The 9,556-nt window shown below is 52.1% G+C and overlaps 3 protein-coding genes and 3 non-coding genes across 12 annotated transcripts in view; 1 reads left to right on the top strand and 5 right to left on the bottom strand.

Moving 5' to 3' along the window:
- Window positions 1-3,371, bottom strand: part of Nek8 (NIMA related kinase 8) — a 13,548-nt gene extending 10,177 nt beyond the window's left edge. Inside the window, exons 1-3 of one of the 5 annotated variants that reach the window (XM_050128589.1) lie at window positions 3,259-3,371; window positions 3,067-3,168; window positions 2,812-2,937 (exon numbers count right to left, since the gene is read on the bottom strand). In XM_050128589.1, coding sequence (XP_049984546.1) covers window positions 2,812-2,937; window positions 3,067-3,101 — 161 coding nt within the window. In that variant the 5' untranslated portion in view covers window positions 3,102-3,168; window positions 3,259-3,371. The other 4 variants (XM_050128590.1, XM_050128588.1, XM_050128587.1 and 1 more) reach the window with 4 other exon arrangements.
- Window positions 3,372-4,548: 1,177 nt separating this feature from the next.
- On the top strand, window positions 4,549-6,363 carry Tlcd1 (TLC domain containing 1). Of its 3 annotated transcripts, XM_050128600.1 has the most exons (5): window positions 4,629-4,755; window positions 4,855-4,924; window positions 5,059-5,141; window positions 5,232-5,314; window positions 5,502-6,363. In XM_050128600.1, exons 3-5 carry the CDS (start codon window positions 5,078-5,080, stop codon window positions 5,883-5,885), a joined length of 531 nt encoding a protein of 176 aa, XP_049984557.1. In that variant the 5' UTR covers window positions 4,629-4,755; window positions 4,855-4,924; window positions 5,059-5,077; the 3' UTR covers window positions 5,886-6,363. The 3 variants fall into 3 exon arrangements, with proteins under 3 accessions (XP_049984555.1, XP_049984556.1, XP_049984557.1); XM_050128598.1 differs by lacking the exon at window positions 4,855-4,924 and having other exon boundaries at window positions 4,549-4,755; XM_050128599.1 differs by having other exon boundaries at window positions 4,614-4,924.
- A 67-nt stretch (window positions 6,364-6,430) lies between these two features.
- Rpl23a (ribosomal protein L23a) lies at window positions 6,431-8,902 on the bottom strand. The gene is made up of 5 exons (XM_050128601.1): window positions 8,863-8,902; window positions 7,989-8,172; window positions 7,008-7,184; window positions 6,716-6,785; window positions 6,431-6,578 (listed from the first exon to the last, which is right to left on the bottom strand). Exons 1-5 carry the CDS (start codon window positions 8,885-8,887, stop codon window positions 6,564-6,566), a joined length of 471 nt encoding a protein of 156 aa, XP_049984558.1. The 5' UTR covers window positions 8,888-8,902; the 3' UTR covers window positions 6,431-6,563.
- Window positions 6,863-6,928, bottom strand: LOC126492486 (small nucleolar RNA SNORD42). Its single transcript, XR_007589604.1, has one exon. It is a non-coding gene; the product is annotated as a small nucleolar RNA SNORD42 (small nucleolar RNA).
- On the bottom strand, window positions 7,272-7,342 carry LOC126492487 (small nucleolar RNA Z17). Its single transcript, XR_007589605.1, has one exon. It is a non-coding gene; the product is annotated as a small nucleolar RNA Z17 (small nucleolar RNA).
- Window positions 8,245-8,312, bottom strand: LOC126492485 (small nucleolar RNA SNORD42). Its single transcript, XR_007589603.1, has one exon. It is a non-coding gene; the product is annotated as a small nucleolar RNA SNORD42 (small nucleolar RNA).
- Window positions 8,903-9,556: the final 654 nt, after the last annotated feature.

The raw sequence follows: 9,556 nt of genomic DNA, 5'->3' as shown, positions 1-9,556 counted from the left end.
TTTTTTTTTTTTTTTTTGACAAGGGGTTTCTCTATGTAGCCCTGGCTATTGCTCTATAGACCAGACTGACCTCAAACTCACAGAGATCTGCCCTCCTCTGCCTTCCGAGTGCTGGAATTAAGGCCTGCATTGCTGTCAGGGCCTAAGATACCAGGTTCTGAAACTGTTTTCTGGGTAGAGGTCTGTAGAAAGAACTCTGCCTTCAGAACTATTGATAACTGAATTGCCTCTAGAGATGACAGTAATTTCTTACTTAAAAATGCCCCCACCGACAAAAAAATAATAATAATAGCTAAATAATTTAGATTAAAAAGTCGGGCAGTAGCCGGACGGTGGTGGCGCATGCCTTTAATCCCAGCACTTGGGAGGCAGAGGCAGGCGGATCTCTGTGAGTTCGAAACCAGCCTGGTCTACAAGAGCTAGTTCCAGGACATGCTCCAAAACCACAGAGAAACCCTGTCTCAAAAAAAAAAAAAAGTCGGGCAGTAGTGGTGCAGGCTTTTAACCCAGCACTGGGGAGGCAGAGGCAAGCAGCTCTCTGAGTTTGAGGCCAGCCTGGTCTACAGAGTAGTTTCAGGACAGCCGGGGCTACACAGAGAAACCCTGTCTGGAAAAACAAAACGGAACAAAAATGTCCCCTGGCCTCTTAACACAGCCCTTTCCACTCCCATCACTTTTAGGTCTAAACTCTACATAGCAGACATAATGACACTTGGTTTAGTCTCCTAGTGCTGGGGGTCAAACACGTCTAACACTGAGCTCCAGCCCCAGCCTGAGAATGTCCTTGTAAAATTCACTCCACTGCTTTTCTTTTCCTCAGACACACAATCTCACGCAGCCCAGGCAGAGCCTGAACTTGCTGTGAAGCACAGACATTTAGCTGAAGACCTTGAAACGCCCATCCTCAGGCTTCAACCTCCACCGCTGGTGCAGGTGTGGGCCACCACACCCCATTTCAGTTTTCAGATTCTTCCCTGGTTTGGGGTGTAGCTCTTATAACACCGTGAGTCTGATCTCTAGCACAACAAGACAAAAACCCTCTTGCTTTTATACTTTAAATCAACGTCACCTCTTCCTTCAGTTTACAAGATCATAATCTGGTCCCGCCCTCCATGGCAGTCACATTCTCCACCTCGCCCACTACATCCCAACTACACTGGTGGTTTTCTCAGTTTCCTGAGTGCTCTATACGTTTTCCTGGTGAGGATCATTGCATATGCTGCTTCATCTGCTACAAGGACTACCTGGTCCTCATTTCTTCAAGTCTTGACTTTACATCGCACCTCCTAGAAGAGTCTTCCTTTCCAAGTTGCCTTTTGGTTGTTAGAAACTGAAGCAAGCATGCTAGGCAGGAGCTCTACCACCGACATACATCCTCAGTCCCCCCTTTTTCGTCTTTTCTAAAATTTGAGACGGAAATGGCTAGGTTGCCCAGGCTGGCCTTCAGCTAGTTATGTAGTCCAACCCTACCCAGCATATACCATAAAAACTGGTTTGCTGTCTTTTAATTTTTTTCCTTTGGAAACAATCTCTTTGTAGACCAGATTTGCTTCGAATATACAAAATCTGTATCTGCTGCCAAGTATTGGAATTACAGTCATATACCATCCCATCTGATGCGCGGCCTCTTAATAACTGTTCATAACTGTTCAAACTTTATTAACTGCTTTAAGAATATCCTGTTTAAGCCGGGCAGTGGTGGCGCACGCCTTTAATCCCAGCCCTCGGGAGGCAGAGGCAGGCGGATCTCTGTGAGTTCGAGACCAGCCTGATCTACAGAGCTAGTTCCAGGACAGGCTCCAAAGCCACAGAGAAACCCTATCTCGAAAAATCAAAAAAAAAGAAAAAAAAAAGAATATCCTGTTTATTTGTATCAATTTCTTATGAGCTAAGTTCGTAACGGGGAAGTATCAAGCCTGCTTTGGTCATAACTGTATATATACTCCGAACAGTCTGACCTGTGTAGCTAACTCTCATTATCAATTGCAGCAAAGAACAAGCAATTGGTGAGAACTATTTTCCAAGAGCACTGACTGGTCTGGTGGGCGTGTTCCCGCCGGGGGCGGGGCTTCCCGCCTAGACCTAAGGGCAAGATGCCTGGGCGGGGCATTCTGGAGTGGCCCTCCCGCTTTGGGGCGGTGCCAGCAGGGTCATTATTTCTTGTTCAGAATTGGGGCTCATTTTCTTTCTCCCTTAGCATTTCCTCCCCACAGCCCTGGCTCACCCGAAGGCACCTCTTCCCACCACTCGAATCCGCTCGTACTTCTCCATCTCATGTCTCAGATACGCTTCTGGAATTCTCGTGCGGCGCGTGCGCGGCCCCGCCCACCCGGGTGCTCCGCCTTGTAGCCGTAAGATTTTTTCGGGGCGGAGCGGGCGAAGGGGGCTGTCTGTTAAGTCCCGCGCCTTTTCTTGGACTGTGAGTCGTGTTTCCCCTACGGCCCTACCCCCCGCGAGGAGTCGGAGAATAGACATTCCGGGTTTCTTGGCGAGCCCCTTAGTGCTCGGCGTCCTACCAGCCACTTTGCCCACGCGTGACTCGGCATTGGTCGTTAGACTGGAGCGATGCGGCGCTCACTTAAGTTGCCCCGCGCCAACAAGACTGTCCCCCAAAGGTCTAATGGGAGTGGGAAGCGAGGAAACAGTCCCCGCTGCCTAGGCGTGGCTCTACTTCAGGAAGATAAAGGGATTCCTTTCTGGCTCGTAAAGGATAAACCACCGAGAGCGTGCTGTGTGGGGCGGGACGCGGGGGTTGTTTGGTGTTTGCCAAGGGAGTGACCGGGAAAACCCCAGGTGGGCAAACTGATTCACCTGGAGAGTACGTGACGTGGCCTCCAGGTTGTCACAAGTATTGAGCACCGCGCTCTTGGCTTTTCAGAAGCCCGCACAAAACGCTGCACTAAAGGGACCCAGTCCTCGGTGCTCATCGCGAACCTGCTGGGGGTGAGATGGGAGTGGAAGTAGCCTCTACCCGAAAGTGTCAGGGTGGAGGGCGGGGAGGGCCCAAGTGGGTCCTACTCTTCTGTCCAGAAGTAGTGGGCTGGTTAGTAAGTATCACTAACTTACTTAGTTTGGACGGGGTTTATTTCATCCTTATTCATGACGCCGCTGCTCTAAAACCCCAGTATTCAGGAGGTGGTCGTCAGCCACGGGTTAATGTCCCTATTCCTGAATGGGTGAGGAAAGCGTGGGAAGGGATGTTTATCTTTTGTCCCCGCCCCGCCCAGAGCTAGCCTACGTGGAAAGACCAGAGGGAACCTGCAGTCACTGGCTCAGGCCGGAGTCGCTGGTGGACGTGCTTTCCGTGAGCAAACTGGGAACTTGGGAACAAGAAAGGGTAAACTGCTCACCCAAGACAACACATCTTTTTGTCTCTTAGTAACCAACTGGGCCTTCGGTGACCCTGGAGCCCCAAGGGAGTTAATGTGTAACCCGGGAACCATCAGGGGAACAGCAAACACCCAAAAGGCTTTGGTCCCTGGGTGTCCTAGCGCCGCTTTCTAGTTTTTTCCCCCCATTTAAAAACACTTCTCCCAGTCTCCACTTTCTGCTCGCGTCCTCTACTTCCACCTCCCTAAAGCACACCCCATCACTTCCCGGCCCTTCTCTTTTCCTGTGTCTGCTTATCCCGCTCGGCAGAACTGCCTTCTCACCGTGAGGCGGGCTTGGAGACCGCACCACAGTAAGCGCAGGCTGACACCTAGTGGCCAGAAGCCGCAACTGCTTCGGGCCACTGCCCTGGAGAGAGGGTCACCCCAGCTGTCTGGGCAAATCCGCAGCCTTCCCCGCCCCAGCCTCCAAGGAGCCAGAAGAGGGTTGGGACTGTCTGAGGGAGGACTGTGACAGCCGCTAGGCTCCAGGAGCCCGAGTGTGGTGGGGAGGAGAAGTGTGATGATGGGTGACTCAACAGTTCCTAAGCACCATTCGTGAGGGGCGCGGGAGAGGCAGGTAAACACGTCGGTCTAGGTCCCGGAGAGGACTCGAGTCTGGGCGGAGCCGTAGTCCGACGCGGCGCTCCCAATCCCCCAGGAGCAGGATTGAGCGGACCCCGGTGTGTGATGGTCCCGCCCAGCTCTGCCCTGAAAAGAGTTGAGAAGAGGAGCGTTCTCGCGGTCCCCGCCCAGGGTGTGGGAGCCGGTGGCCGCAGAGAAAGTGGGGACGCACGCACTAAAGGGGCCGAGGACGCCTTCGGCTGTCGGGAGGCGCCAGAGAGGGGTGCCTCGGCCACGATGGCGGGGACAAGCCCTTCCCGCTCGAAGTCGGCGGGATCCGGGCGGGGCCCCGGGGGACACGGGGCTCGCGCCCTCCTCGCGGCAGAGGCGCCCGAGGGGCGGGGGCAGGCGGCGGGGCGGGGCGGGGGCGCGGGCGGCAGGGGCGGGCAGAGGCCTTGCCGGGAGCGCGGGGAGGAGCGAAGGGGCCTTGAGGGCTCCGTGAAACTGTGGATCTGGCGGCCCGCGGCAGAAGCGATCGTGGCTCGCTGGCCGGAGACGGAGTAGTGTTCCCAGAACTGCCGGTGGAGTCGGCCTAAAGGGCGTACAGACGGACGGCAGGGAGGGCCACCATGCACCTACTGTTGCACCCCGCCTGGCCGCTGCTCCTCGGCGCCACGCTGACCTTCCGGGCACTCCGGCGCGCGCTGTGTTGCCTGCCTCTGCCCGCTCACGTGCGCACCGACCCCCTGCGCACCTGGCGTTGGCATAACCTCCTCGTCTCCTTCACCCACTCCATTGTATCAGGGATCTGGGCACTGCTGTGGTGAGTGAACAAGCGGGGTAGTGAGATGGCCGTGGGATCTTACGCGGGTTGCTCGGACTGGTCTCCCTGTTGCTCTTCCCATCACTCACGGGTGAACAGACGCCAAGGATCTCACCTGATTCCCTGTTTGGAAAACTACCCAACCGAAAACGGCTGTGGGAAACCCGAGGTACCTGGGCTTCGGCCAAGCCCCTCCTCACTCTCCAATCAGCCAATAGTGGGCGCCCAGAGTGCCCTGGGACTGGCAAGTGTTGGGGGAGGTGAGGGTCCTCCGGGAGGCTGCATCCCTTTTCTCCTTTCCAGCATATGGCAAACCCCTGAAATGCTGGTGGAGATTGAGACGGCATGGTCACTTTCTGGCTACTTGCTTGTGTGCTTCTCTGCAGGTAGGTTGTGCCCAAGGAGACTGAGAGTAAGATGCTGGAGGCAGCCAGTAGTCAGTGCTCCAGTCTGTTCTTTCCCTCCCCCTCCACTAGGATACTTCATCCACGACACGGTGGACATCGTGCTTAGTAAACAGACTAGAGCTTCTTGGGAATACCTTGTTCATCATGTCATGGTGAGAAACCAGTGGTGTGATACTAACCCCAGCAGTGTCCGACCTCTAGGTTGCCTAAGACTAACTGCTCCCTCCGGGCCTCGCCTATTTAAACAAACTAGGAATGTCTTAATCTTAGGGAATGTTGGTTGTGTGTACCCAGGAAGACAGACACCTTTCAGCACTTGTTCTGTTACTTGCTCCCTAGGCTATGGGTGCCTTCTTCTCTGGTATCTTTTGGAAAAGCTTTGTTGGTGGGGGCGTCTTAACACTCCTGGTGGAGGTCAGCAACATCTTCCTCACACTGAGGATGATGATGAAGATAAACAACGCACAGCATCTCCTCCTCTACCGCATCAACAAGTATGTCAACCTGGTCATGTACTTTTTCTTCCGTCTGGCCCCCCAAGTCTACCTCACCAAGTTCTTCCTGCAGTATGCTGGCGAGAGGACCCTGGGAACATTTTTGTTGGTCATCTTGCTCATGCTGGACTTGATGATCCTTATCTACTTTTCCCGCCTCCTTCGCTCGGATTTCTGCCCTGAACGTGCTCCCAGCCGCCAACACAAAGACAAATTCTTGACTGAGTGAGGAAGGATAACCCAGGACATGTGGCAGGGACAGCAACAAGCACAGCCAACAGCTTTGTAACAAACTAGGACTCTCTCTGCCTCAAGCCTGGGTGTATTCTGGGCCAGCTTTTCTACCTTAAGCCTACACCCACACTATTGAAAACACTAATGAAAGCTCTTCTCTGAAGTCCTCTTCTTGGGCAAGGGGTGAGGGAAGCAGACCAACCGGTTGGACACGGTAGGATGGGTGAGGAAGAGACACTGTCCAAAAGCCAGTCAACCCACACCACCCTGAAATGGATGCTGGCGACTCTAAAATAACCCCTCTGCTCTTCCAAACTCTGGCATTGGTTTCACAACAGGCTTTCCCAGGGATAAAGGAAGGAACTCTTGTAAAGTTTGTGCTCTGAACCTCTGATGGGGGCATGCCCCAAGACAACTAACACTCAAGTAATAAATACCTCTGGTACCTAAGCATAAAGGCTCTAAGAGTGGCATCATGGTTCCAATGGAGTAAATAGATTTTTTGCTCAGAGCTGGGAAAACACTTCCCAGCACCCACCCCATATAAGCATATACCTTAGTGTACACCGCAGTACAGCAATGTCAGCAGCCCAACCAGAAAGTGAAAAAAAAGACAAGCAGCATTATTTATGGTGAAAAAGTGTATATTTAGAATTAGCCGGCTGGGCTCAGTTTAGATGATTCCGATCTGAAAAACAAAAAAGGAGCTGTGATTGTGGAGCTGTAATTGTTTAAGGTTAAAGGAGCTGGGATGGCAAGATGGGGAAAGTGGGGAATACAGGCAGACCGAGCTTAGACACAGAACAGACTGGACAGGATGCTTACCTTATTGGCAACATCCAGAGCATCATAATCAGGAGCCAACCGAACATACGCCTTCTTCTCTCCGTCGGGCCTGAGTGGAGAAGGAAGCCTCAGAGTTGATTGCTCTTACACCCCCAAGCCCTCCACATTCCTCCCCTCCTCCCTCTGCTGCATCAGTGGTTCCTTTGCTGGTGTCATTCTTTTCCAAACATTTGAGTTTTCCATCATTTGCGCAAAGGGGGTTAAGGGTCACCAAGAAACCAGGGGATAGTTAAGTAAACCCACACAGCCCTTCCTGCCTGGCCCCTCGCACCTTATGAGGGTGTTGACTTTGGCCACATCAATGTCATAGAGTTTCTTCACAGCCTGTTTGATCTGATGCTTGTTGGCCTTGACGTCCACAATGAACACAAGTGTGTTGTTGTCTTCTATCTTCTTCATTGCTGACTCGGTGGTCAGGGGGAATTTGATGATGGCATAGTGGTCAAGCCTAGCAGGGATGGGAGGAACAAAATGGAGTAAAACTGCTGTGGATTCAAGAGTGGTACACTTTGGAGCCCAAGTCTAGGAAAGAGTAGGCGCATCAGACAATAAACAGCAATCATCTGTATCAGACTTTGGTCGCTATACAGTGTCATCACGTGCACCTGAGCTCTGGGGGCCAAAGGCCCCAGGAATAGTCACCACTTGTGTTGTTTTCCCCTTAAGCCAGATTTCTCCATATATCCATGATTGTCCTGGAACTCTGTAGACAAGGCTGTCCTCAAACTCAGAGGCCTGCCTGCCCAGATCTGCCTCCTGAGTGTTGGGATTAAAGGTGTGCACCACTACTATCTGGACAACTTTTGTTTTGAAGCACAGTCATGCCTCACACAAAACTCTAGGTCCTAACAGGAAGACGAGGTGCCTCAAAACTACTGACCCCCATAGACACAATCCTGTCGTGGCTTTTTCAGTAAACACATTTCTTCCATTCCTCCAAACTTCCTTTGAACAGCATTAAGATTTGCTAAGTGTTAATTGAAAGTTTACTTCTATACAAGATTAATTAGGAGGGCATCACTGCCCAATGCAGATAAATTAATCAACCCACTCTCACTCACTTGGAACCCTAAGATAAGCACCCTCTTTGGTATTCCAATACCGATCACATGTTAATAATTAACATACAAAGATCTCACGCCTCCACCAGAGCAGCACATTGGACAATTATGTGTTTTATAAGGCCAACTACTGCGTAGGTAAATTACCAACCCTAGAGCCCTACAACATACTAGTGGGTACAGGTACTGACTTGTTCCTCCTGGGCGCGCTCTTCCGTGGGTATTTAGGCTGCCTTCGTAGCCGCAGGGTCTTGGGCCGCCGAAAGGTGGGCGATGTGCGGATCTTCTTCTTTTTGTGGCTGTGGACGCCTTTCAGTACTGCTTTCTTGGCTTTCAAGGCCTTCGCTTTAGCTTCGGCTTTGGGAGGGGCGGGAGCTGAGAGGGAAGGAAATGTAACTTAGACTGTAGCATTCACAAACTGATCCTTTCGGGCGGCCCTGTCAACACGCGCCATCAGTGGTTCCTTTGAAGACATCACAGGTCTCAGGAGACAAAGTTTTATCCATCATGTGCACGATATTGCAGGCGAAGCTATAACCCGGAGTAACGTCAACTTGGTGCATTTTTCCCGTTTTAAGTGGGGAAAAAAAGGGATATCTCTTACAGGTATGGAGACACGGAGCGCCAACCTGCTGGGGTTTTTTTGTTGTTGTTTTTCGAGACAGGGTTTCTCCCCGTAACTTTGGAGCCTGTTCTGAAACTAGCTCTGTAGACCAGGCTGGCCTCGAACTCACGGAGATCTGCCTGTCTGCCTCCCAAGTGCTGGGATTAACGGCGTGCGCCACCACCGCCCGGCCATCCTGTGGATCTTAAGTAGCTTCCGAAAGCCAACGGCTTGGCGATCAGCGGCGAGTGATGCCGGCTGGGTGCCCTTTCCGACTCCCTTCACTAGAACCAGCCCATGCGGCTTGGCCCACGCGGTCCTCATACACTGTAGTGTGGGCCTAATCGCGACAAGAGCCCCAAAACAAGTCCCCCATGGATTAGCCCAGCGGCCACCTTCCCCGTGCTTCCGCTCTGCGGAGATCCCGGGCCAACCCGCCACAGCCCCACGCCTCTACACACCTTCCTTCTTCGCTTTCGGCGCCATCTTGACGAAAAGTGTGGCCTACTCTCGTTCCCATGAGCTTATACGACGAAGTCTCATCAGAGCCTCGCGATAGTTTATACATAGCGCTGATTGGGCGATCAGTAGTATGGGGACTCCTGGGAATTGCAGTTCCATTTAATTTCCTAGCGAGCGAAATCAAGCATGCGCCACCCGTCCTTTCGAAAAGCCTTAAGGCTTCTTGGGAGTTGTAGTTTTTTTCCTGAAGACAGGGGTTTTTGTTTGTTTGTTTGTTTGTTTGTTTGTTTGTTTTTGATTTGTTTTCTGGGGAATTGTAGTTTATATAAGATCCATCTATATTTCTCTAGGCCTAATCCTGTCTGTGATTTATAGAATCTGCTGGTTGAGTCTGGCCCTTTCCACTTCGTTTCTTGAACAAGTTCCAGCGTTGGGGGAGACGTTTGCCATTTTAGAAGCCAGTAACACTACCAACTGCGAAGAATACAGTTTGGGAGATTGGAAAGACGCTCAGCAATTAAGATCATGCACTTCTCGTTCAGAGGACTTGAGTTGCATTCCCAGTGGGCACTCTGTGGCCAGAGCCCCACACATGAACAGTATTAAAAAGAATTGTGGGCCGGGCGGTGGTGGCACACGCCTTTAATCCCAGCACTTGGGAGGCAGAGGCAGGCGGATATCTATGAGTTCGAG

The sequence above is a fragment of the Alexandromys fortis genome, unplaced genomic scaffold (assembly GCF_014885135.2).
Source record: "Alexandromys fortis isolate MF-2015 unplaced genomic scaffold, M_Fortis_MF-2015_v1.1 scaffold_80, whole genome shotgun sequence".
Classification (NCBI taxonomy): domain Eukaryota; kingdom Metazoa; phylum Chordata; class Mammalia; order Rodentia; family Cricetidae; genus Alexandromys; species Alexandromys fortis.
The sequence above is the reverse complement of the archived record's forward strand: the minus strand, read 5'-3'. Positions and strand labels throughout refer to the sequence as shown.